Source organism: Phaethon aethereus (genome assembly GCF_964289735.1).
Source record: "Phaethon aethereus genome assembly, chromosome: 19".
Lineage (NCBI taxonomy): Eukaryota > Metazoa > Chordata > Aves > Phaethontiformes > Phaethontidae > Phaethon > Phaethon aethereus.
The window spans coordinates 4641628-4669423 of record NC_138595.1 but is presented as its reverse complement, the minus strand read 5'-3'; the positions used below and the strand labels follow the sequence as shown (position 1 = coordinate 4669423).

Here is a 27796-nt window from a genome sequence, read left to right as displayed (position 1 = left end):
CTGGAAATGTATTTTGTTTGTGTTATAATAAAGAATTTGTATCTTCAACAGGACTTAATGTCTTGTTCTTCTCAAGAAAAGGAACAGGGAAAGATGTAAACAAGTGCGCTAACAGTCTGTTATGGGGTAGAGTCGTCACTGAAGGGTCATGTCTCAGCCATTATTGTTGCAACTGGACAACGATGAAACAGCTATCAGCACTCTCTGGTCTGGAAAATAGCTTTAAAAACATGCGACTACAGTGTGGAGACTGCCTCCTGAGATGGCACATACCAGGACTCACATAACAATCCTGTGGCTCAGCACCTCTCTTCTCCAACAATAGGAAAGGGCACTGAGTTACAACTTCCTGTTATTCCTCATGTGAGCCTCTGTACTGGTTACTCATCCTAATGGAACCATTTTAATACACTGTATGTGACAAATTCTGGCCCATGCCAGCACATTCATCTGTAGCTCCTGATCTGAGCCACTCCCAGACCTTTAGTCACACTAGATTTCATGCTAGTCACCTTGTATTTTGGGAGGAAAAGTCACTGAGGTGAAACTGGAGAGCAGGAACTGAAACTGAGCCTGTGCAGTTTGCAGCATGGATTCATTTGCCTTTAGTGTGGGGTACGGCCAGCAGCAATTGCAGGTTTCAGCCTACATCATCTGTCCTTTTCTCAAAACAGTTAACTGCACTAAACTGAAAGCCAGAGCATATTTTAGGAGCTTGTTAGTGATCAGTTCACACAAATGATGTCCTCTCTGCAAGACAGGACTTGCAGACTCTAAAAAAGCAGTTCCAGTGAGAAAACTGAAGTGAGTATGCAGTCCATGTAATATCTGCAAATTTATCACTCTCTGTGCCTCTCCACAATTAGTTCAGCATATTTTAAATGTGTAAAAGTGTTTTGAGAAGCTAAATTCTGTTGCCCTATGACATTTCAGGGTAAAGAACTGGAAGACAAAAATGGAAGAACAAAATGCAGTTTTGTTTCAGAAGGCTATAGTAAAGAAGTTCTTCCCCCTTTTTCATTTGTTTCATATTTTATTACAAAGGACTCTCAAAGCTCAAAACTGGCTCTCACATAAATAATCAATTCAAGAGCTTTATAGTGTGTCTCTGGCTGATGATAAATTTCACTGGTATTCTGATTTGCAAGCCCTAAAGTTAAATGGTTGCATATTGTATTGTCAGTGTACCGGGTGGCAGGGGTTTCGCAGTGCCCAAAGAGTTAACAGCTTTCACTGGTACATTAATTCCAAATCTGATGCAATGTTTGCCAAACTTTAGTAGAAACCAATAGCTTGATGAAGAATGCTTTTGCTTTTAAGCTTCTGAGACAAAATGGGGAAGGAAGAATTATTCAGAAAGATGATGGGATGGACAAGAGGAAAAGTCCAGAAAATCACTGTTTGTTCTCTTTGGGTGTCTTGTGATATTCGAAGTTCAACAGCTGACGTGTTTTAATGTTAAAGTACAGAGGTGTTTTTCTGTGCCATCTCAGCTCTGCTTGTATAACAATGACTCAGCTCTGCAGACCTGGCTTGCAGCCCGCATTAGGATTCTGTCTGTAAGGGCATTTTCATTGCAAAAGCAGCACTGAAAGCAGCTACATGTTTGTGGGTTAAAGAGAATTGGAAACGGTGGATGCTTTTAATCTAATAAGCAGGGAATTAGAAGCAGTGTATACCTAACATCACACTTAAAAGAACTGAGGTAGTTAAAACTACATAGTTTGTGCAGGGGAGGAAAATGTCAGTGCTTAGATTTTAGTCTTCCTGTTGCGGAGGGGGAAGCATTCTGGACAGTCTCCTCACCATCAAGGGATCCAAGCTGGATCTAAAAACAAAATACAGGCGGTATCTCCTCTGGGCCAATGGATGAAAGCTGTTCAGAATGGCCTTGACAGTTATTTGTTCTTGTTCACTGTTAGAAAGGTTCTATTGAAACATATTAATAATGATTAACAGCATTGTAGGACTTATTTCTTCTGTCTTTCTGTTTTTCAAGGTGCTGCTTTGCTATCCTGCTAAAAAACCTCACCCCAGAAACCACATGCTATATCAGCTCAGACGCAGCAGAATGTGAACAAAGAGAGCTCCTTCACTGCAGTGCAGCTTGGATCAGATCCAAAAGGCTCACAGGCAGGAGACAGACTGAAAAGATGCAGACAAGTAATTTTTAGAATAGACCTAGTTATTAATTGTTGCTTTCACTGGCATAACATGCAGACACAAACCTGTGATTTTAGGCTGATGGCGTCTTTATAAAATGCCCTTTAGAAGTCTCCTTACATCAGAAGCATAGTGAATTGCCATATGTTCCTCTGGGTCATTTAGACCAACAGAGAAAGATGTGCCCAAGCCTGTTTATCATGGCAGCACAGATCTTAAAGCTGTATCCCATGTGTCCTGTGAAGTCAAAATACGCTTTAAACAAACACGGAGACAGAGGAGTATTGCTCATTTTCCTCTTTTTTACTACAAATCTGGATATCTATCTGTTTTTCTTAAGCTTTCAGCTCCTGAAGTTGGTAGCTTATTAAAAACTTTGTTTATTTAAGGTATTTTTAGCATAGGGCTTAAAAACCAAGACTCAGATAGTTGTCTTTTTTTGGTAGTCTCATAATATTACAGTCAATCTCACAGTCCTTTGAATTGTGACTCACTATTTTTATAACCCTTGAGCTTGGGAGTACAAGGACAAGCAGTAACATGCCACAGCTCGATTTGTCTTGTGGCTGGAACTTCAGCAAAGACTGGGCCTTATTGCAGTGTTACAGGTTTGGGGAGAAAATATTTATCTCTACAACTGTAAACAGGTGAATATAATTACCCTTTGTACACAGTGAGGGAGACCTGAGGTCAGTATGAGTAATATCATGAGATAGGAATATACATTGTTTCTTCCCTATGGCAAGTAGCCCTATTTTTACCTGAACAAAGTACCAGTACTGAACTTGCTATATCCGTCTGGACTTAAACCCTTGTAACTAAAGATTGTTTCATTTGACATTACTTATGTAGAAATGATACGCTGTTGCTAGGACCTTAATGTACATAAAAACCAGACCCAGCTTGTGTTCTAGAATGTACAGATTCACTGGAAACATTTCTTTGACCCCAGATTCTTCCCTTCTGAAAGTAGGTTGCTTTGTACTACTGCCCTATGACCTACTTTTGAAACCACTTGGAAAGAAATACGTGTTCCCAACTGCAGGCCCCATGCCCTGGCAAAGGCTGGAACCACCTGCGCAGTCAGGCCGGTCACAGGATACAGATTTCTGTTTTTTCAGCTTTGTGTTTATTTATATACAGTTCATGGTCAGCTGCTTGATGATTCTTATTCACCAAGAGCTACTGGAGGAAGAGTGGCATGTATGTTAAATGCATATGCTTTGTACAACCACAACAGTTACCGCACCATTTAGGAATAAACAGATCTCCTTTGTCTGTATCAAATTCAGGTAGCAAAATATTTTCTAAAGAAATTCTGAGGTAAAGCTGAAATTCAGTAAATTGAAGTCACAAGGCCATGACTTCCAGCTTGGGAGATTGTTCTGTACACCTAAGATGTGAAAATGAGGCATGATCTGTCCCGCAATATATAAACACTGCATTCTCACTTTAAAAAGAAATACCCTTCAACTTGATAATAATTATCATTGAAGTACTATAAAGAATCTACGCAGGTAGGAAGTGTGTAACAATCAGGGCATGAGTTTACCACACAGAAAAGCCAGGGGACAGGACAAGAGGTATTTAAGAAGCTCTCTGTATTCAGCCCAGCCCGGAAACAAAAGAGGTGGGCTCTGTACAGGCATGTAGATGGCTATCACAGATTAACAGTTAGAAGAATTAAATGAATCCAATCAGTGGAGGCTGCAAAATGGTGGCCTGTGTAGAGTACCTTGCCTGCAGGCTATAGAGATTAGTTTGATTCTGCTAAGCCCTGGATTTGTGTGCACAAAGCCTAACTCTTTTGTTTATCTCTTTTGACAGAGGGATAACTGAGGAAAATAATGAGGCTTTTTGCATGGAATTGATGAATTTAATCCATAATTGTTTTTAAAATGGAGTCTGCATTCAATGTCAGCATGCTGCTGCCTGCACTTGCTTTGGGTAACGTCATTTCCCTGAAGAATGAATTTTTCAGAAGCCATTATAAACAAGGTATTTAAAGAACTACCTGTGTTAGACCCATCTTGTTGGGACCTTATTCTGATCTGTTGATTTGAATACTTAAACAGAAACTGAACAATAATAATGAAAGCAGATTAGTCATAGGATTTAGCCATACTTGGGAAAAAACAAGGGAGGGCTCCTGTGTTTCCTGGTTTACAGAGAAAGGAAAAAAAAAATTACAGAAATGTCTCCTCCTCCACCTAGAGGGACATTAAAAAACAAAGACCTGCACACTAAAATCCTTAATACAAGTCTGATGTGCTCAAACGCAGGACAGTCTTTAGATTAGCCAGTGCTTAATCTCCATCTTAAGAGATGTGGCCTTTCACATTTGTAAATATTAGTTACTCATGGCCTTGCTCTCAGAACTCCATGATATTGTTTGACTGGGGGACACGGTTCCTGTGCCGTGCCTGGGATATACAGCATACACAGGCCAGCCTTGGAGCAATCATTTAGTCACCCTGGTACCATGCAAACAAAATGAGCCTATTGGAAACACTGAGCAAAACTGGCAGCATAAAGAAAACAAATGTGATATTGCCTAAGTCTGCCTTTTGTCCTAAATTTATGGAACTGAATAATATTTCCAAAGTTGCTTATTGCCATGGAGCTGTCTCTGAACTTTCCAGTTACCATTTTCTTCTCTTCCTGTTTCTACATTGTGAATAATTATTGTTGGGATGATTTATTTCCTTTTTACTGTAAGCCACGAGGTGCTAGCAGACACAAGCCTTGTCAGGAGAAAGGAAAGAAAAACAGGTTTGTTGTTGTCGGGGTTTTTTGGTGGTTTTGGATTTTCTCCTTTTTTTTTTTTTTTTTAAAGACGGCAGTAGAGTAGCTCTGTACTGAGTCTTGCCATTCACGTGTGCTTATGCTTTGGGAGTGGAGGATTTAACAGCAAGTTCACCTGGTTTCACTAAGGACGTAGCAGCAGATAAAACACGACCACATAAAAACCTTTTTGGATTTTGTGTACTCCAGATATAATATGATATAAAATGAGTGAAGAGCTTGAAAGGTATAATGAAGCTTCATTAACACAAAGCATACTTCCACATCAGTTCACAGAAGGAAGTTGCCCCATAACCTGATCAAAGCTTCCTGTTCTGAAGGCAAGTAAACAGCCATTTGAATTTCAAATGTCAGCATTTCATCACAGGGGTTGTTTTGCAACCTCACATTAAAGAATTAAGTTGTCAGGCGACTGAAATGGGTTCAAAGGACTGCTCAGGAAATGGGCCGCATGACGATGGGCACGCTCAGCCTGTAGCAAGCGTGACGCACCAGGAGCCAGTAACACTTGCCAAATTTCTAAATAACATCTTTTTCCAGCTTTGCTAACTCACTTCTGCTCTTCCCGGCTTTTCTTCACAGCCACACACGACAGGACTAGCCCTGCAGACTCTTCCAGCCTCTGCCATGCATGCCTCACACCACCCCAGGCACAGGGGTCGGTCAGATGTGCTGCTATCTCTGTGGGTCAGCAAAAAGCTGGCACCAAGGGTAACCCCTCTTTCTCCGGGGCACCTTTCCCCCAATCCGTGCCAGGCTCTTCCTTAACCATTGCCTGGGGTTGAGGTTGAGGTTGGGGCGGGGCGGTGGGGCTAAAAAAAAGCGCCCCAGTAGCAAGACCATCCCCACACCCGCAGGGCTCTAGCCGCTGCTCCCTCGCCAGCCTCACCCCCCCGCCCGCCAGTGCGGCAGCGCTACCCCGCATGCGCACAGCTCCCTCCCCCGCCGAAATCTGCCGCCGTAAAGTGGCTCCGCCCTAGCAACAGCGCTGACCTCACCGCGCACCAATCGGCGCCGAGCAGGACCCGAACCTTCCAGAGCTTTCCTTACAGCCGCCCCCTCTCGCTCTTCTCTACCGTCCCCCCGGATTAACCAATCAACACCCACTCTTCTTACTGCTGCGCCAATCAGTGCCGGACTTCCCGGTCTTTCTACTAACCGCTTCACCACACTTCAAGATCCATCCTCGCCCTCAGAACTTTCCAGATTTTTAAGGGTCTCAGGCCCCACACCGAGTGTCCAGGACCCCTTGGTCCTCCGGAAGAGAGATTGGAGCGGGAGAAAGGCGAGTATTTGTCACAACAGTCGTCTTTTACTTGGGACTACTTTGGGAGGCGGATGGACACGTCAGTTTACGAGGGCGGGGTCTGTGTGGCTGTAACCGCATAAATGCGGGTGGGTCTGCGTCACGCTGTAGGAATCGCTGCAGTGGAACGGAGTGGAGCTGCGGACAGGCAACGTTCAGAGCCGGCGACGTGAGTTGAGCGGTGGGAGGTTTTGGGGTGGTTGGAAGGGGGAAAACCAGGACGTTTTTTGTGGGCAGGAAGGTAGAGGGTGGTAGTGGGTGCTTGTGAGGCAGTATTTTTTTTAGGGGGCGGTTGGGAGATGGTGTCACTTTTTGCCTTATTCTGAACCATGTCGTTCAGAACTGAGAAGAGGTTAAAAAAAAAAACTAACAGACGAGTATTGCATTACGAGAAAGAAGTAGCATTACGGTGAAAATGGCGGAGGCTGCGCATGTCTTCCCCGGAAGCAGGCTGCTGAGTCACTGCCTCGCGGGAGCAGCACAGGGCTGTTGTCGCAATTCGCCACCGTGAGGTCCCGCAGCAGCTGTGCGGGAGGCTACGGTGCTGTGTCCGTTCCATTGCCGCATTGCTGCGGGGGAGGTGTAGGAGACAACTGGTGAGAAGCAGCGTAAAGAATTTGTTTTAGCAACATAGTGTAGTGGGTGTCATAAAGAGGTTTAGTTAGGCAAGAGTGAAGAGTTGAAGAAGGGTGGTAGAAAATTTTGATGAAAAGTCGCAACTGTTATTTATATAGTATAAAATAGCAGTAGTAATTGCTTCATATAGAAATTGTTGAAGAGCGTTCTTCCCAAGTAGCTAAAGTTGAAACTTCTGTATATTTTACAGTTCAACATGCAGATCTTTGTGAAGACCCTGACTGGCAAGACCATCACCCTTGAGGTTGAGCCCAGTGACACCATTGAGAATGTGAAGGCCAAGATCCAGGACAAGGAAGGCATTCCTCCCGATCAGCAGAGGCTGATCTTTGCTGGCAAGCAGCTGGAAGATGGTCGCACCCTGTCTGACTACAACATCCAGAAGGAATCCACCCTGCACCTTGTGCTGCGCCTGAGAGGTGGCATGCAGATCTTTGTGAAGACCCTGACTGGCAAGACCATCACCCTTGAGGTTGAGCCCAGTGACACCATTGAGAATGTGAAGGCCAAGATCCAGGACAAGGAAGGCATTCCTCCTGATCAGCAGAGGCTGATCTTTGCTGGCAAGCAGCTGGAAGATGGTCGCACCCTGTCTGACTACAACATCCAGAAGGAATCCACCCTGCACCTTGTGCTGCGCCTGAGGGGTGGCATGCAGATCTTTGTGAAGACCCTGACTGGCAAGACCATCACCCTTGAGGTTGAGCCCAGTGACACCATTGAGAATGTGAAGGCCAAGATCCAGGACAAGGAAGGCATTCCTCCCGATCAGCAGAGGCTGATCTTTGCTGGCAAGCAGCTGGAAGATGGTCGCACCCTGTCTGACTACAACATCCAGAAGGAATCCACCCTGCACCTTGTGCTGCGCCTGAGAGGTGGCATGCAGATCTTTGTGAAGACCCTGACTGGCAAGACCATCACCCTTGAGGTTGAGCCCAGTGACACCATTGAGAATGTGAAGGCCAAGATCCAGGACAAGGAAGGCATTCCTCCCGATCAGCAGAGGCTGATCTTTGCTGGCAAGCAGCTGGAAGATGGTCGCACCCTGTCTGACTACAACATCCAGAAGGAATCCACCCTGCACCTTGTGCTGCGCCTGAGAGGTGGCATGCAGATCTTTGTGAAGACCCTGACTGGCAAGACCATCACCCTTGAGGTTGAGCCCAGTGACACCATTGAGAATGTGAAGGCCAAGATCCAGGACAAGGAAGGCATTCCTCCTGATCAGCAGAGGCTGATCTTTGCTGGCAAGCAGCTGGAAGATGGTCGCACCCTGTCTGACTACAACATCCAGAAGGAATCTACCCTGCACCTTGTGCTGCGCCTGAGGGGTGGCTGTTAAGTTATTGTGCATCTTGCTTGACAACAAGATTGCCAATAGCACTTGTGGTTGCACTGTAGTTCTTTAATGTCTTAAGTTAAATGCAAAGTTAATGCAAGCTTCAGTAACTGCTGAACAACTGTCTGTTGAAATGCTAATAAAGTTTTCTGTTGCACATGACAATTCGTGGTCTGTCTCAGTTTAAGCTGGTAAAACTGGTGTATTCAAGTGACATGCTCACTTGGGCTTTGTTCCTTGGCAGTTTAAGCCTCTTTGTATGTATAATGAGGATCTTGTGGATGAAACAGATCTGGATTAAAGTCTTAATTTAAACATTAACACCATATTATTTTTTCTTCCTAGAGTTTAATGCAGCTCTCTTTCCTGGAAGGATAATATTTTATTTTAAAGACCCCAGAAAGCCACAAACCAACTAGAGGTGGTATAATTGCCAGCAAAGTGGGGTGGGTTTTGCTGCAATGTGTGTTTAAATGGATGCTACTAGTCTTGAGTGTAGGCAGTTTCATTGCCTGATGCTGCTGTGAAGTGGCTTGAGCTTTGGTGTGCTCTGGGGGGACTATGGGAGCAAATGTTCTGCATGTTTTAAGTGGAAAGACTACTGTCAATTACTCTTTGAGGTGAATTTTATGAAAGTGGGTGTGGGATTGCAGTGAGAATGGTTGCTGGTGCAGGGGTGTGTGGTGGGCTGGTGGGAAGGCTGCCTTAGTATGTAGGCTCCAGTGGAAACTGCCGTCTTAAATCCCAAATGGCTGGATGTGACTGAGCAGCCATCCTGGTTTAAGTGAAAGTTCTTCACACAGTCATTTAATGCCATAAGCTAGGGAGTTGCTAGAGTCTGGGTTGTCTCTTCATGTTTTTTAATGGGGTGGGTTAAGGAAACCCACCCAAACAGATGGGTTCAACTGTGTAGTGGTGGGCCTTGAAGGGTAGATAAAATTAATGTGCCTTTCCACAGATACTTAGCCAGGTTGTAAAGATCATGACTGTCAATGTCACCTGTTGACTTTTGACAGCTGCTTAACTTGAAATGGGAGTTTTGGCATCTGTATGCTGTGTGCGCAGTGCGTCTGTGCTGGTGCACTTCTTACTGATAACCCTGTATTATGCACCATCTTGGTTGACTTTTTGTCTACTGTAGTCTTGGTATGAAGGTTTGTGCCTCTTGAATTTCAGCGTTCAATTTAACATTACTTTCTGTGGTAAGTAATGCACTTGTATTAGCAGTGCATTCTTAGCACGGATGCAATTCCAGCCAAAAAGTTACAGTTTTCATAGAAAACTTAAAATATGAAATGTGTTTTTGATGGTTATAACCCTGATATCAAAGTTTCTTTTTTGAATCCCCAGCAGCAGGGTTTCCTTCCCTGTCTACTATACATGGCTGTGGTAGCAGAAATCTAAGGTTCTGTAAACATTTGCTGTTTCTGGCATAAGAGACACTTTTCTTAGATTACTTGAGTTTTCATAGAATTATAGAATAGTTTGGCTTGGAAGGGACCTTTAAAGGTCATCTAGTCCAGCCCCACAATTTTCCTGCAATTGCTTTTTTTGCCTTGCCTTGATTTTATGCTTTTGCAGTTTAGACTTGCTTTTTCCAGTTTAGCCACCTAGGCGGGTTGCCCAGAGAGCTTGCGGAGATACTCAAAAGCCATCTGGATGTGGTTCTGGGCAACCAGCTGTAGCTGGCCCTGGCTGAGTAGGGGGCCTGGACAAGCCTTCCAGCCCCCCAGCCCCAACCATTCTCCTCTCCTGTCACTTCTGACTGGGTGCCTTAGCGTGCTCTCTGCTCAGTAGTGTCTAAACTCCCTGAGCAATTCATAGTCCAGAGGAGATACGGCACTGAATAGATTTACATTACTTAATCTGATGCTGCTGTTGATTTGCTCCAAGATTTGCTAGCTGCGTTATCTTCTCTGGCTTGTAATTAAGGGATGTCCTTTCTCAAGTTCTAATAATAAAGCTGTGCTGTGTGGTAACCATGACAGCTGTGAAGTGGTCAGATAATGCAGGCTGCAGGTACAGTTGCTTTGTTTTAGATGAGTCTGTAAATGGCAGGTAGCCTTTCTCCAGGGTCAGTCACTGATGGAACCATTGCAGAAGTGTTGCTCAAGTGTGGTGTGATGCCCAGGACCACCAGGCGGGTGCAGCTGGCTTTGTGCGGAGCTATCTTTGGGGTTTGGTCTGCTCTGCTGGAACGGGGCCCCCGGGAAGGTGATGTGTAGCCGCACCAGCTTCCCAGCGTGTGCTCGCTCTAGCTTGATTCCGCCTGAGCCAAACCTACGTTGAGCTGTTGCCTCTGCTGGTGTTCCTGTTTGTGGGTGGTCCATAAGTGGAGCTGTGCGTGGAGCCTGCTTCCCTCTGACCTTGCACCTGAGGTAATAAGCAGCGGGAAGAGGGAGGAACAGCTCGGGACTAGTGCGGGCAGCCTGACGTGACTGTGTGAAACCACACGCGTCCATGTGCTCTTTTCCCCAGCCCTGTAGGAAGGCTTGCTTAGGTGAGACTTGTGCTGAAAGCTGGGTTCTACATTTGGCTTCTTAGAAATGGCATGGAACAGCACGTCCTTAAAGCCAGTGAAATCCCCAGGTGCTGCCTTGTGGCGGCACTGCCCGGGGTCAGCGCAGAGCCGGGCGCTGGGCTTGCCGCGAGGATGCAGAGGCGCTTGCGCTGGTCGCCCGCTTCCCTTGCGGGAGCTGTTACCCAGGCTGCTGATCCCCCAGCTGACGGAGAGGTGGCAGTCACTAGCAGGAATGCAATTTATCTTCAGTGATAGAATGGTAGTAAATTAGAGAAACACATATAACTTACAAGGAAATGTAAATACGAATTTGTGTAACGGGCATTGTTTACAGTGAAGAGGCTACAAACGAAAGACAAAGCAAGAGGTATCAGGCAATATGAATGACTGATGTTGTTAAGATACAACATTTGTTTTTCTTACAATGAGGTGGTACCTCAATTCAATCTGCTTAGAGCTAACTATTCCTAACTAAAATAAGAATTTAATAGGCTTTAGCCAGAATCTATATGCTGTTAAAATAGAATAATCCTAATGTTTCCATAGTGACAGCAGATTCTGGTAACATCTTTTAATCCTGCTGCAAGCTGAACTTTGTGACTGGCCTTTTTTCTTACAGCTTCAGTTAATTTCTAGTCTGTTGTCTCTTTTAAAAAAAAAAAAAAATTCTAAGATTTCAGGGTTTTTGTCTTCTGTGCTTTAAAAAAAAACAAACCTGTTCTAAGAAGACCTATGAGATAATGCTGTTAACTGAGTTTTGGATATGTTTAGTGTTTTGCTGTGGTAGCAACTGCACCAAAACATAATCATGTAGGGAAGGTGAGAGCTAAGGCAGTGACCTGCTGGGAATTCACCAGTATTTTTGCAGTCTTGTCTGCAGGTCCAAAGGCATTGCGTAGTAGCTGTGTTCAAAGATCCTTGGCTGCACAATTTTATACTTATGGAACATTGCTGCATTATCAAAACCAGCCTTATTTGGAACTTGAGTTTTTAAATTAGACAAGTTCTGTTAACTGTTTTGGTGTAAAGAGTAAGCGAATGACTATAATTCTCAAGTGTAAGCTTGCAACTTTTTTGCTATTTTTGAGGAATTTCCTATCGAGGCTTGTTTTCACAAGCAGCAGGAATTCAGGTTTACTTCATGGCCACTGGATGTCACTGTTGCTCCACAAAAGTGTTATTTTGGAAGCGTTTGTACTAGTTACGGAAATACTGTCACATAAATTGAGTCCCCAGGGCTATTAGACAAGTTCTGACAAGGAATTGTATTTAAGAATATTTGGATTTTAGATTGGGCACTGAGTGGTGTCTCTAGAGGTATAGGGTTCCATCTGTGTAACTGTAACCAATGAAACTTATAAAATTCATCCCTTCAGTGTGGGTTTTATGTAACAGTTGCATGAAAAAAAAAAGTCTGGCCTTGCAAAAATACTTGATATTTTCCCAAGTGTGAAAGTACACCTTTAAAATAAAGTTTCCTCTTTTAGCCATGTGGCTTTCGTGAGGTTTGAATGAAGCAATGGCCTACCTGTTCTGGAGAAAAATGTTAATGGTCCACCCTTGCATGCTGTTACTACAGGCTTCCCTCCTCCTGTGAAGATGATTTTGAGCTGCTGCTGCTTAGAGTGGTTACGGATCAATGCTGTAATTAAATTACAGATATGTGTAAGTGACCTTGATCTTCTATTTACAGCATACAGAAAATGTGGTATTAATCATGAGAGTATTAAATTTTTCAGTATCTGGTAAAAATGTGCACAAAAATGAACAGAGTAATATTTTTAGGAAATGTGCTTGTTTCCACCTTTTCAGAAAGCCGTCTTCCTCATGCTTTCTTTTGCCTTATTTAAGCAGGTTCCCGTCATTGCTTTTCCTGACATGAATTACTGTGCTTCTTAATTTATAATTATATCATAATTATGAAAATAATTTCTAATATAAAAAAATGGAATTGACTTAATTTCACTTAGTAGTTAAGAGTTCGACTTCTCTGTTCACAGATTTAAGGTTTCCATAGAACGTGTGTCTCCTGTCAGGAGAAGCTTAGTGCCATCAGACTAATTTTCATCAGCAAAATAAGTACTGAGCAATTGCAAGATTCCTCCTTGTTCCCCAAAATAAAAGCCTCCGAAGGCGAGAGGATCACATGTTGCTTTTGAAAATTCAGGCTGGCACATAGCTGTAATTAAATTGCTGCTTTTGTTTTCCCTGCGTGCTGATTTGGATGGCTTTTTCCTGAGTTCTAGTAGTGATCAGGATTTTAAATTTTGGTGGCAAAATACTTGTTAAGCATCATAACCAGCTAGTGCACTGCAGTGACGTAATCCCATTACTGATCTCAGAACGCTGTCACTGGCCAAGTACATGTTTGGGCAGATCTTTTTTTTTTTCCTGCCTTGCTTCTCCCTTCTCTGAAATGGAAGCGCAAGTGTTTACCCTAGTGTACTCTCTGAGAAAGCATGTGCGCATGTGTGTCTGCATACCAATGTTTCTGCGTTCCTCCAGCAGCTCCGTGTTTCTGTTTTGCTGTGGTGACCTCTCAGCTGGCAACGATTTCTTTCCCAGCAAGCTGCGCATTCTCCTTCCTCTGTGTAAGCTATTAAAACCAGATGCACAGAAAGAACTTGTATGATGCGCTTTTGTGGGTTGACTTCATTCCTTGGCTAGAATGGTGGGCTGACTCCCATGAAAGCTGGAGAAAAAGCCCAAGAGGATTTAAACCCATAAGTCTGAGCTAAACTCCCAGGCCTGAATGTCTGATACCACCATGAATTAAGTGTAACACAACTAAAGCAAGCTGAACTAAATCAGTGCAAGGCTGGAATGAGGGATAGGAGAGGTGAAATCTGGTCCTGCATTTTTCTGCCTATGTTTGTTCTTAATAGGCTATTCTGTGGGTCCCAATAAGTCATTATGCCTGGAAAGAATAAGTAGCTTTGTGGTGTTTCTGCATCAGCTTAATTTTGAAACACAGGAATCTGACAAATAAGCTTGTGATCTCATGCAAAACCATGAAAGAGGAAAAAGGCACCCTGCCATTTAATGGGTGTATTTATAGGAAGGTTGTCTCGCAGCCTGCATCTGACTCAAAGTAGAAGCCATCTGGGAATGTTTCTATGGGTGACAACCACATTCCAGGAAGCCCCGCATCATCCTGCAGCCTTGTCAGATGAGGATTGCTTTAGGCTCTCTTTTGGCTCATGGTAGGTTTGGAAGAAGAAAGCCACAGCCAGAGTTCAGTATGTTGTGATGTGAAACCCCTTCTCAATGTTTTTGGACCAATGGTTAACTAAACTTTTGAGATTTCTTGTGGAATGTGCCCCTGCTATCAAGCTGTTGGTTACAAAGCTCTATACCATTTTCTTAGTTAATAAGATTCTCTAGATCGCATAAATGGCTTTGTAAACCATCAGTCCTCTACAGAGTGCAGATAAGAATCACTCCACAGCAACATTGTGCTGGGGAAGGCTGTTGAGACTATGGGTGCTGAATGTCACCCTGCACTGATGCTGTGGGAAATGGTGGTCACCCTGCCTCCTTCAGGCCTCAGTTCTCTTAGGACTACGAGAGAAAAAACTAAGATACTTGGTGTGGGCTGATGTCGTCTGTTTCCCAGTGTCCTGTTTTGTGGGTGGTAAGTGAAGGGGTATTGGTGTGTGTGCATGGCATCAACTACAATCAGTTGTAGGGATGGCCAGGCCGTGCTCCCAGAAGTACTGTCCCTTTGGAGAACCAGCCCATTAAGAAATGGGCACTACTGGCAAGTTAAGTAAGCAATGGCCTGAGTGTTTTGGAACTGGGGCGGCTTTGTGCAGTCTCCTGTGCTTGTGATGAGCCGCTGACACTGTGTATTTCGTAGGGTAATGTTCTGGATAGTTTATTCTCTCATAGGGTTTGCGCTGCCTTGTAACTGGGGTGTGTGAAGTGTGAGGAGAACTGGCTTCCCACAGACACAGTTGACCTCAGATGCTTGAATGCATACTTGCTTGTCCCCGGGCTAGCTGAGGGAGCCTTGTGACAAACCTCACAACTAAACCACAGGCTCTAGCACTGTCAGGTCAAATCAGCCACCTCCCTTGAGATCTGAGCGGACTGTTGTGGAAAGCCATGAGATGTTGCCTCTACGTGTGCAGGCAGGGGTTAAGCATTATGAATTTGCAATAGCCAGCCAGCTTTCCCATATAAGAGCACTGCACTCATTGGCTCTCTCTTACTGAGAAATCTATCTAGTCATTTCCTGTGCAAGCCTTTCTTTACTGTATAGCTTTCTGCAAAGTGGAGTAAATAACAATAATCTGTGGTTATTCCTTCTCACAGGCAGCCTGGATTCTCTCCGGGACCACCACCAACTAGGAGTTCAACGTTGTGCCATTAATAGAGTGCTAATATAAGCGTGATCTCCTCTGCAGAAGAGGAGGACTCTTACACACGGATGTAAATGATTTGGGGTCTGCTTTCATGCTTATTAACACTTGTTGGTATTTGACTTGGTTCCTACTGAGAGATTATTTACCCTCTGAAGGATCCGTTGGGACTCCTTGTCAGATCAGCTCTTGGGTGGAGCTTGCAGCAACTTGGGGTAAGTGCTGTGCTCTTTCTCTTTTGACAGCAGGGCTTTTTTGTGCTGCGCTACTCAAAATGGCTTGGTAAAGTTGCAGAAAGAAACAACTCAGCTCTTGAGTAGAGAAGTGAAAGTTGAGCTGGCAAACACAGAGTGCCCTCTGTGTTTTCTGGGGACACACAAAGTGGATGTATATATTATAGTGTCCTTTTTTTTTAGGACCATTTTGCTCTTAAACCAGACAGTCTGTCTGTACAAGACTGACAATAAATAACTCAAGCACTGCGGAGAGATGGAAACTGCAGCTGAGAAATGATTTTGGGGAAGGGAAGACAGAAAAGCACAAGCAAACTATTACGGAAGTGCAAATGTACCAGTAAGTGTTTTGGGGGAGGAAATAAGACTGAAATGTGATTATAGGGTGTATGCCTCTGTGTGCAGAGGAATGTTTGACATTAGAGTGCAGACTAAACTGAATGGCTGAGTTATCGTAATGGTTTGTCTTGAAATCAGCCCTTGAATTTCTTGCTGTGATCTGCATAAAGATGTTTTGTGGCTGTTTTCTGCCTAGAACTATGTTTCTCCACATCCTAATCTAAGCCAGAATGCTTATGCTGTGTCAATTTACCTCTTTGCTGGTACAGGCTATGGAGTCTGGCTGTAGTCCCAGCAAGGGAGATTTCTCTTCAGAGAAAACCTGTTAACCATTTGGAGGGAGTACATGTGAATAAGACGGAGTTATTAAAAAAAGCTCTGCTTCAGGTTGGTAATCATGGATGTTTCCTTGCTGCCTCATAAACTGTGTGTCAGTCTGCAGTCTTGTACTGACTACAGATAGCTTGCATTGGGTGTGGATTGGAGATGGATCCAGATATATGAAGAGATGTCTCAAAGGAGTAAAAAAGGAGTACAGGACATATTAGATGAGGGAAGTGGGCTGTCTGGGTACTCTTATGAATACCGGTGTTCTCTGTACAGCACATCTGGATCCAGCTTTGCTCTTGGGAGAGCTGTGCTGTGTTCAGGCTCTGAGGGCTGTGAGTGTCCACATGGCAGCTGGGGTGTGTGTTTGCCTGTGCTGTGGAGCTGGAAGTTCAAAGCCTGTGCTTGCATGGGTAGCCAACAGCTCCGAATGTTGGGGACATCAGACTCATTTTGCCCCACGATGAAATGCAAGAATGCATGAAGAACATAATTTGTGCATGTTTTCCCTGTAGAAATAGTGTAATGCTTACCAACAGAGAACATGAACAAATGTCACTATGTTCCACAGAAGGCCTATGGTCAATCTTATCTTTTTGGCCACTTGGTGACTAGCCTCTGTTGGCTGCACTGAGACAAGAACAATGATCGTAGTCTCCTAAAGATCTACTTTCTTTGCCTTTTATGTAAGGAACCTGTGCTGCTGCCAACAGGTGAGGTCATCTCACAAAGGGGGTTCATACGTTCGGTAGACAAGTTGCTTGTATTTCATGAACTGCTTTTGAATTTTTCTTCACCAGTGATACCCTATTTAAGGCCTTGATCCTTTATTCAAATACTCCCACTGTGCAGTTTTAGTGACTCCATCTCTCGAGGGACCCATAGTCAACTGTAGGAACGCTGGACCGGGAAACAGGCTTTCCCCTATGTCTGTGCCACACTGTACATGTTGTAGGTTTGTGAACAAGTTGTGCTAGTTCTCACTCTCCCTTGCAGATTTAGTCTCCCAAGTGGGGAACATCTTTGGTGATCTGCAAGACCATCTCTACTAGAAATGGATAACTTCACAAATGGGCAGCCGGGCCCAGCTCAGAGGAACAGGTTTATAGGATTGCTAGAAACAGATGACAGTATCCAGGAAGATAAACCTGCATCTAGTAAAAAGGAAGAAAGAGCAGGACATGGAAAGAAAGGAGAGCCACGGCCCTTGGAGACACCTTATCAGAAGGAGAGCAGTGACTTTCCTCCTAAAGTCAAGATTAATCTGAACTATCGGCCAGGACTCGTCAGCAAGTGAGTAACTTGGATATTTGACAAGGGTGGGATCTCTGATCTGTACTGATCCCTGCTGGTAGGCGCCTATAGACTTTACTAAAGTCTAAACTAAAAATGATAATACAAGAATATTACAGGAGTTAGGTGGGAGGTAATTAAAGGCAGAAAGGGGATATATTGGCTTTTTCCTTCTGTGCTTGGAAGGTATGCGCATGGTGTGTGTTGTGGTGTATTTCAAGTATATGTGAACTAGCACCAAATAAGCCAAGGGTGTAAGGGCAGCTTAGCATTGAGCCCTATAAAACTGAACTGCTCTTGCCCGGGAGGGATGTAAACTGGCTCACAGTGTCTCACACCATGTGATGGGACTGACTCTGGTCCTGCAGCTATCTTGGGCTTCTCTTTCTTTGTGCTCTGGATGCATTCCAGGGTTGCACATCAGACTGAATCTGGGAAGAACTCCAGCTGATGGAAAGAGCAGCCACTTAAGAGAATTCTGGGAAATAACTTATCTCTATTTTTCCCTTGACTCAAATAAAATACTTGGTTTTTCTGACAAATTTTTCTGCCTCCCTCCTTTTGTGTGCTGTCTCACTTACTACACACTCTTGTCTTCCTCTCTCCAGAACTTCTTAATGCTTTGCATTTCTTCCATAGCCAAAAGGACCCCAATCGCTTTGACAGAGACAGGCTCTTCAGCGCAGTCTCAAGGGGCAGGCCCGAGGCACTGGATGGTTTACTTGAGTACTTAAGGAGGACCTCCAAATTTCTCACCAATTCTGAATACACAGGTAGATTCCTGTTCAATAATCCATAAACAGGGTTAGAGGCAGCGCTTGTTAATGTAGGAGAGAAGTAAGGTAGCCTATTCATGGTTTTTTGCGTTCTCCAGCCCCCTATCCTTTTATTTTCCTAATGTCCATCTAAGGATGGAGAATGCCATTAATTGTATATATCCTAAGGCTTTTGGCTCTACTGCAGACTAAAAATACTGAGAAAGGCCTTTAAAACTATTATTGTATTTGGTTCTGCAGTTGACAGTTAAGTTGTGGGCACACTGAATTGGGTAATAGATGTGTGCAAAGTACATGCATAACCCATTTTTCTACTAGATGCAAAGACGGGGAAGACCTGCTTAATGAAAGCCCTATTGAACTTAAAAAATGGAAAGAATGACACAATCCCACTTTTGCTGGAAATAGACCAAAAGACACAGAATCCCAGGCCACTTGTCAATGTGGCATGCTCTGACTGTTACTACAGAGGTAAGGTTTCTGTGCTGACGCTGTGTCAAAGTAGCCTCCCCATCAGACAGGCGAGATGTGCAGATACAAGAAAAAAGAGGGGAACTGGACCTGCAACACTGCAGTTCCAGTAACAGCCTACTGACCTCTTAGTTCTGATTTCTGATTCTGATCTGTGCCCTCTTCAGCCCTGCATTATGCACTTCACTTCTACAACTTTGTTCTCAGTCTATAAAACAGAAGTGATAGATGCTTAATAACTGAGGAATAACTTGGAAAGCTTAAAAAGCATGTCTACAACTGAAATAGTGTATCACTATTAAAGAATGAGTTCTGCTGGTTGGGTTACCCTTTTAATAGCAGACATGCAGCATAGTCATGTACATGTACGTCTGCCTTCATCCTCTCGTAGCTGCTTGGGATCTTAGTGCCAGGCAGGTTTAATTGCCTGGTCTTCTGTTGAATTTTTGATAGTCTTGGGCCTTGTCTTCTGACTCAGTGTTTGCAATGTGCTTTTCCAATGAACATTGTTGAAAGTCATCAGTTGCCACCCATGCCTTGCCCAGCACTGAGACTGTAGGATTGCTATGCAGAACTTACTGCGATTGTTGACATAGCGCTTTGCTGAAGAGTCCTTTGCCTGTTTCCTCCGATAGTGGCAGCAAGTGACAAGTTTTGCCTGTTTCCTTAGGCCAGACAGCACTCCATATTGCCATAGAGAAAAGGAGCCTAGATTTAGTAAAACTTCTAGTAGAGAATGGAGCTGATGTCCATGCCAGAGCCCATGGTGAATTCTTCAAGAAGAAGAAAGAAGGAGTTTACTTTTATTTTGGTGAGTCAGTTTGGAACATGTTCCTTTGCTTTTTTTATTGCCTTACTGTATGCGATGCTGCTAATTCTCAGTTGGGTTTGTCCCTCTGTGTGTGGGTTGCCATCTCTCCTGTCCTGTAATCAAGCTTTTGACTTATTTGAATGGCAGGATCCTTTCACAGACTGAGGTGTTCAATGAGAATTTGCCATCATATTTGGATTTTTGTGTTTAATCCCATCTGAGAGGCTTCAGACAGAGACAAATACTTGATTAGTTTAGCCACGTTAGGGGTCTGGGAAAGTGTTTCAGCTGCCCCCAGAAATAAGGAGTAATTGTTTACTGAAAACCCCTTTGTGAATCTAGGGATACTGAGAAAGAACTTGTTCTGTGTTCCAGTGGTTAAACTATAGGCTAAATATATTTTCCTAGAATTGCTTTCTTTTCTTTAATTTGTTTTTATGCCTTTCTGCTTCCCCTCCAAATACCATTCTAATCTCTTAAGGTGAACTTCCCCTGTCCTTGGCTGCTTGTACCAACCAGCTTGAGGTGGTGGAATATCTCCTAAACAATCCCCACCAGAAAGCCAGGCTCCAGGAGCAGGATACACAGGGCAACACAGTCCTCCATGCCCTGGTGATGATTGCAGATGACACCGAGGAGAACACCAAGTTTGTGAGCACAACATACGTTGAGATCTTGAAGGCAGGTGTGAAGGTTGACCCAACGTGGAAACTGGAGGAGATAGTGAATTATGATGGATTAAATCCTCTGCAGCTTGCTGCCAAGACGGGCAAAGTGGAGGTAAAGACAACTACAGGGAATCCCTGGGGTTGCTGAGAAACAAGGAAGGACTGCAGCATACATCCCCAGCATAGCAGTGGGGTTTGATGTGGGAGTATCTTGCACCCAACCCATAGTAATGCTGCTGACAGTGGCAGTGCCACAGGAGACAAAGGAGGCTTCCTCCAGGTCACTCCAGTTAGTGTCGTACGGAGTCTCAGCTGGCTCCTGCTGCTCTCTATCCCAGCCAAGACAGCTGGTATGGACTGAAATTGGTTTTACTCCTGGAAGAGCTGATACAAGGTGTAGTTAGATTGCCTGCTTTTAGCCAGATAGTCTGGTGTTTGGGTACATCAAAGTGTATAATGCAGAAAACCAAGTGTCCTGTACTTGAATGTGGTTTGGGTATGCTTGTGTCATTCTACACCTTTATTACATACACATTTTTCTGGTATGCAACCTGTTTCTATTCAGATCTTCAAGCACATCATCCAGAGAGAGATCAAAGACCCAATGTACAGGCACTTGTCACGCAAGTTCACTGAATGGACCTATGGACCTATCCACGTGTCTCTCTATGACTTGTCCTCTATAGACAGCTTTGAGGAGAATTCTGTGCTGGAGATTCTGGCATATAGTAGTGACACACCGGTGAGTGCTTTTACTAAAAAGGCAGAAAAAAATGTTGCCATCTATCTGTAGTGTTGCTGTGTAATTATGCAAATCATTTCAAGTTAATGTAGTGTTTCACATGATCATTTTTTTGGAAAAGAAACTTATAATGGAAGTATTTGCGTATTTTCTTATTTATAGTCTGCTTGGTATGCCTCTCATAATCTGTAATATGAAATTTTTGATCCTTTGGTTGTCCTAAGCCTGGCTGTGTCCAAATACCCCAAGTACCTTGATGAAGCCAAGCAGAAGTAACTTGTTATGGGATAGTTGATATCTCTCATACTGAAGGACCTAACCAAATAAACTTTTAGGGGTGCCCTCGTTGGAGCCACTGAGCTCCAACCCTGAAAAAGACAACCCTGTGTTGAATTTGCGTTCCTGTTGACACATGGGTATGTTTTTGTTGTTTGGTTTTTTTCCATAGAACCGGTACAAGATGGTGGTTTTGGAGCCACTGAACAAACTGCTTCAGCAAAAATGGGAAACGTTTGCTTCCAAGAGATTTTACTTCAGTTTTGTCTCATACTTGTCATTCATGATCATCTTTACAGCCATTGCGTACTATCAACCCTTACGGCTAAAGGTAGGTACCCTTACAGGTAAATCTTTTATCTGGAAAGGCCTGAATGGATGGGGCTATGTTTAAATGGTGTGGAGTGGTTATCATCACTACCTCTGCCGGTCTTCAGTGTTTTGAGTTGTTTTATTTTGTCTTGCAGCCTTCATTTCCAGTGGAGTTCACAGCTGGAGGCTTCCTATGGGTCTCTGGACTGATCATTATCTTGCTAGGAGGCATTTATCTAATTTTTGCTCAGGTATGGGGATCTCTCATCTAGTTTCATTATAAGAAAGAAAAAACAGGAGAGCATCACTGACATTGAGGCAACAGATTTGGTTCTCCTGATATCAGGATGTGCATGAATGGATGGCAGGAGGGAATCCTGCTCTGAGACACTTGAAGTGTCAGTGCAATCTAGCAATGACAGGAGTGACATAAGCCAGGTTGCTGGGCAAGAGGAAGAATAGACTCACAACAGTAAATAATTGAGAGATTTCTGTGATTTACGGTACTAAAATGAATCTTTGGCATTTAATGCAGCCTATTAATAAAGACATTGGGCTGAGCCATGATTCAGCCCTTGTTTATCCTTGCCCTTTATAAATAAGCCTTTTTTTCATCTTGGAAGGATGACTAGCTGAAATTTGGGATCTTGAAAATGAAAGCATGAAGGGGAGATTATGGAGCAAACCTCTCCCCTGAGCGATAGGCCATGCCAGGCAGGAATCACTCTAGCATGCCCTGTTGTTTTGATGAATGGCTACCACTGATTTTTCTCTATTAGAGTCTGTACTTGCGGAGGAGACGCCAGTCCCTGAAGACTATGTGTTCTGACAGCTGCATTGAGATCTTGATGTATGTCTCTTGAGGTTTTTTTGCAATGAAAGCATGGGTGAAACTGATTCTGTGCTGTGTGCAGCTAAGTTGCCCTAACATTACTAGAGAGATGGTGAGCAGCAAAGACTGATTCTCTGCCACTGTCTCCTCTTTCCATCCCTTCCCTGTTTGCTTCTCCTACCTGCTGCATCTTGTTATAACCCTGTGTTGTAATAGACTTTGGGTAGGGTCTCTCCTTGGATTTGTAGCTGAATGCAGCAAAGGTCAGACCCTCAATTATTCCACAGTTAAGAACATATACTTGTTAGAAAAAGAGCTCAAGTTTTAGATCATACAGTCATTACGGCTCTGATTTGGTTGAAAGGAAAGTAACTTCTCAGTTTTCTGAGGAGAAATGTGGATAGATGCATGTGTGTGCACGGATGTGTGTATGTTTTCTTCAGTGTTAAAGTTCTTTTCCATTTAGTATCAGTTGTGTGAGTTACATCAAGCAGTTCCGAGTTTCCATACTATGAGATTAACCAGTTCATAACAAAACTGCAACAATTGGTGGGTCTGGCTATAGCAGGATTTGTTATATAAACTGTGTCCGATTAACAGCCACTTTATATGCTCCATGTAGCCTCATAAAATGTGTTTGCTTTTCCTTGCAAAACAGAACAGATCTGCAAATGGGCGTTTTTGTTGAGTAAGTCACTGTGTCACTCATTCTGCTTCTCTCCAGCTTCATCCAGGCTTTCTCATTGCTGCTGTCAGCAGTCCTGTATGGTGCAAGTTCAGAGAACTATGTGGCAGTGATGGTGTTCTCCCTGCTTTTGGGATGGGTGAACATGTTGTATTACACTCGGGGCTTTCAACGCACTGGGATCTACAGTGTCATGATACAGAAGGTCGGTACTCGGTAAAAAACTTTGTATGAAAGGCTTTTGGGTGTGAGGAACTAATGGAATTTCTTCTCTTAGGATCATGAAAACCATAAATGGAATTGATGTACTGACCATGGAAGTAAAGAAATTGCAGGAGATCAGATCAGTGTCTTCAAGGAAGTACAGTTGCGGCAAACTGCTAGTTTGCCATCTTTGAATATAGCAAGTGAGAGCGGCTGATATTTAACTGTTTGTCATAAAATGACTTAAAACTAGCAGTCAAAACCAGTGCAAGTTCTCTGGAACTGTTGTGCTTGGGCTGAGAAGTAAACACAGGTCCTTAGAGGAGTCTGCGACTAGAAAGACAAGACAAAGCAGAGGTGAAATCAGGTGTCAAGGAAGAATTCTGATCACCACTTGTGTGAAACCCAGTGGAGATAGAAAAGAGAGAGATGTGCCTGTTGAAACAATTTGGAGACAGCCCTACTGGGGAACTGACATGATACTTGTTTCAAAGAACCTATTCATAAAAACGTAACAACAAATAAGTTCATGTAGTACTCTCAGATTAAACTACCAATGATGTTACCTATCTGAGGATGTATTAGTAGTTTTTTAAACTGGATAAAAGCAATTCCAACTTGCTTTCAGTATTGTTACTGGGGGTTGGTTTATCATGTGTAAGAACAGGAGATCATCCTGGTGATTTCGGGTAAGATGAAGAATGGCACTTCCTCCTTATTTGTGTTTCAGACTATCCTGAGAGATCTGCTGCGTTTCCTCTTGGTTTATATGATCTTCCTTTTTGGCTTTGCTGCAGGTAAGGACTTACTCAGCATTATGTTGTAGGCTGGGCTGCAAGAAGTAAATTTTTCTGAGCAGATTCTGTTTTTCTCATAGCTCTGGTTACGCTGATGGGGGATGCTCCTTCAGTCTCTCAGAACAAGTCTCTTGCACAGATGGAGAGCGCAGGGAGCCATGCTATGTATGGCGGGCTGCTTAGCGTCTCCCTGGAGCTCTTCAAGATCACCATTGGGATGGGTGACCTGGATTTCCAGGAACATGCCAGATTCAGATACTTCGTCATGCTCCTGCTGCTTCTCTTTGTGATCCTCACTTACATTCTTTTGCTCAACATGCTGATTGCACTCATGAGCGAGACTGTCACAGATATTTCTGGTTATAGCAAAAGTGTCTGGAAGCTGCAGGTGAGACACAGTGCTGCTCAGCGGTTATGTCGTGGCCCAAACTCCTACTTGAGTCTCATAGCATCGGAGATGACAGTGCCTGTCTTTGTCCTAAGCCTCAGCTATAAACTTCTCTTTTACACAGATTTTCCACTCTGGGGGTAAATCCTAACATCACTTTTAGATGTATTTGAAACTCATGCTGTTTGCATGGCTACCAGCCAGTCCAGATCCATGTGCATAAGTAACTTGAGAGAGTGAGTGACTGACTGACTGGTACTATTAAGCTAAGGAGCACTTTAGGATTGAGTTCCAAAGTGATTTTCTAAGTCAAAGTAGTTGCTGATTGAGGAAGATTTAATTGAAAAGAGGGGCTGGGCTCTGTATGCTCTGTTTTCTCTCTGACATGGACTTCTTCTTTCAGAGGGCTATTGCTATTCTAGAAATAGAGAAGGCCTGGCTGTGGCGCCGAGGTGGGAAGAGGAGATCTGGCTGCTTCATGTCAGTGGGCCTCAATAAGAAAGATGAGAGATGGTGTTTCAGGTAAGACAGATGCACCATTACCCCTTACGCTCCAGCCTAGTAATGGGTTCCTGTGATTTGTAAGCTGGTAACCCTGGACCACCACAGGGCATTTCAGCACTGACTTAACGGAGTGACGCAACCACAGGTTCCTGGTACATGCAAATTGGTTGGTGACTGCAATATTGGAAGTTTGAGAGCTAGCTGAGCTGCCAGCATTGTCACCAAGACATGCTGTCACCGAAAGATGTCCTGTTTAACACACATCTGTGCAAGTGGTTATGGCGGCAGGGTTTCTGCAATGATGCTTTCTTTGCTGCTGCGAGTAGAGCTGGCCCAGAGCAGGCTGTGGTGGGAGGGAAGCAGGCTGGTGACCCCTTCGCTCAGGAATGTGCGACATGAGAGGGCAACACCCTTCCTCGCAGGTAGGGGCTGGGAGAGCGGATGAACCTTTCTCCACCCAGCGAACCAAACTCCAGGGAGCACTTCTGTAACTCCAGGGTGTTATGGGCTACAGAGCATGTATAGAAAATGCAGTCTTCTCTTTTGTATTAAGTACGTTCCCTGGGAGGAACTGGAGTGTTTTAAAACAAACAGCATAGACCAGCAGACAATATGCAGGGGAAGAAGATAGTTACTTCGGGGAGCTTAAACTACAGAAGATCTTTACTCAAAAAAAAAAAAAAAGCTCTGTAGGATGTTGTTGCTACAGCCAAACCATTAGGATTGTGTTGGCAGGATGAGCTGAGTTGGGATGCTGTGGGGCAATGAGATGTGGACTGAAATGCTGGGCTCCATGCCTCAGTGTCTGTTGCATTTTGTCTCTCCAGAGTAGAGGAAATTAAATGGACGAATTGGGCAAAGGATGTTGGAGTTCTTAAGGAAGACCCTGGAAACACGAGTGATTCAGAAATAAATCCAGAAGGTAAATTAAATAATGAAGAAAGGTCTTCAGTATCTTTTTAGCCTCCTGCTCAGCAACTATTCTTGGCATGTTATTATGTCTTTGGTAACAGAAATTTTAGGCAGGCCAGCTTACGAAATTTCTTCCACACAGCATCCCTCAAGAGTAGCAGCATCAGTTCTTTATAAGAAAATAAAGAATTAGAGTAGGTAGTGACCTGGTCAGAGTTAGGAAGCAAATAATGACAATGAAGGAGATGCCACTCCTACTTGCCTCTGGTAGAAATGGGCAGGAAATGCTGCTGAGAAAAGCCAGAGCTGTTCTTCCCTTTGACTCAGTAGCCCAAATGTCTGGTGCTTTTTCTAGGAAAGGTAAAATTTAGGCCCACTTATACTGTAAGTATTAAAATCACAGGGCTTTTATAGCACAAATCGAGGCATTAACACTGGCAACTTTGTCAAATTCTGCCTAAGATAATTATGTTTGCTTCTCTTGTTACACCTGGGAAGCAACTCTGCAGAAAAAGGAGAGCTCTAGAAGTATTTTGTTCAGCCTGGCAGAGCTTGGGCAGAAGCTCCACCGGATTTAAACACGTCCCCTTTCTCTTCCAGTGTAGGTTCTTCCTAGATGCTAGTTTTCTAGGAGGGGGGAGGTTGCAACACTTAAAATACTGTCCTAAACCTGCGCTCTTCTAAAAACTGGATCCCTTTGTCAGCTTCCTGCTGACAAAGGGCTGCTTTTTTTGTGTCTCCTGCTGTAGAGACAAGATCATGGAAACGGATGCCACAGAAACAACTGAGATCAGCTGTTTCAGAGGAGCAGTCACTATTGCAGCCTCAGCTGTCAGCAACTGAGATGATGCCTCTAGAGGGACAAACCAGAAATCTTTAGCAGGTTTTCTGGATTGCAATCTTGCTTTTGACTTCAAAGGAGTAGTTCTTCCTATAGCGGCTGGAAGAATTGAAGGCATTATCAGTATTAAAGTGCATTTCATCAAAGACTCTGGTTCAGCCTGTGGCTTTAAATATTTTCATGCACTTTAATCATTAATTTCCTCTGAAGAAACTATTTTTACTCATTTTTCTCTGCCTGACACTTTCTTACTGCTATGTCTAAAGGTGCAAGAACAAGATCATAGGGGCAGTGGGGAGTGGTCTTTGGGAAGGTGGTGTTTTCTGAGCTGTATAGAAATGATGCTGTTTGCCATAGAGGAGCAAAGGATGGAGTGACCTGTCTAAGAATGGGTTGACTGTTATTTTTTTTAGCACAAGAGGCTGCACTGAAGTGCTTTGGAATAAAGACTGTTGCAGAGGCTTAAAAAGAGTTGCTAAGGATGGAGTTGGGTTCTGTGAATAACAAAAACACTGTCAATGTGAGACATGAATGGGCAAATACTCAGTTTTCAGTCATCAAGAGCCATACTGAGTCTTTGTGTCAGTACCTGCAGCGCTCCGTGTTCAGCCTGCATCAGAATTCCCATTTTACAGTATTATAATGGAATCGTTAGCATGATGTGTGCCTTTGCTTGAGAGCATAAAAGTGACATGGATTTCCTGGACCTGTAACTTCACATGGTGAATTTCTGAAACATCTGTCTTTCACAGATTGTTTTGTCTCTGTAGAAAACAGCAGCAGAATCTTGTATGTGGCTTCTGAGAGGCAGATGGGCCAAAATGCATCGTGAGGTTAATATTTCCTGTCAGTCTTAGTGAGAGTGTCCTCTCCTGCTGTGAAGGATTACAAGGACCTCATTGCTTTTTGTAATGTGCACGCTGCCTCAGGCAGGATGGGAAACATACTTTAAACTCTGTGGAAGAGAGATAAACACGAGCTGTCTCACTTTTGGTCTATATTTAAAAATAGTAACGTGTATTTCTGTAAACTATCAATATAGCAAGTTTCCTTAATAGAAAATGTTCATCCTTGGATGTATTTTCAGAGCTTCAGGCTCTCTCAAAAAGGAGGAGAAGATGTGATCAGTGTGGACTATATGGCCTTACCAAATTCCTGATTACCTTTCACCCAGCACTGTGCTGACCTCACTGCCATGCAAGTGAACTCTTTTTCATGACCTCGTGTTAGTTTATGCAGCCGCATCTGAAG

At 43.7% G+C, this 27796-nt stretch overlaps 3 protein-coding genes across 3 annotated transcripts; all 3 read left to right on the top strand.

The window, feature by feature from the left end:
- Positions 1-7106: 7106 nt before the first annotated feature.
- LOC309411907 (polyubiquitin) lies at positions 7107-7556 on the top strand (the record flags this gene model as incomplete). The annotated part of the gene is made up of 1 exon (XM_082008679.1): positions 7107-7556. A coding segment is annotated over one exon (450 nt), but the record flags the coding sequence as incomplete, so codon positions are not given.
- A 6-nt stretch (positions 7557-7562) lies between these two features.
- LOC309411906 (polyubiquitin-B) lies at positions 7563-8414 on the top strand (the record flags this gene model as incomplete). Its single annotated transcript, XM_082008678.1, has 1 exon — positions 7563-8414. The coding sequence occupies one exon, from the start codon at positions 7563-7565 to the stop codon at positions 8250-8252; it is 690 nt and encodes a 229-aa protein (XP_081864804.1). The 3' UTR covers positions 8253-8414.
- Positions 8415-17087: 8673 nt separating this feature from the next.
- LOC309411686 (transient receptor potential cation channel subfamily V member 2-like) lies at positions 17088-26584 on the top strand (the record flags this gene model as incomplete). Its single annotated transcript, XM_082008373.1, has 15 exons — positions 17088-17326; positions 17966-18099; positions 18421-18573; positions 19244-19384; positions 19866-20164; positions 20618-20794; positions 21243-21401; positions 21538-21633; positions 22162-22232; positions 22939-23104; positions 23834-23900; positions 23981-24288; positions 24692-24810; positions 25620-25714; positions 26454-26584. The coding sequence occupies 15 exons, from the start codon at positions 17088-17090 to the stop codon at positions 26582-26584; spliced, it is 2355 nt and encodes a 784-aa protein (XP_081864499.1).
- Between the last annotated feature and the right edge of the window lie 1212 nt (positions 26585-27796).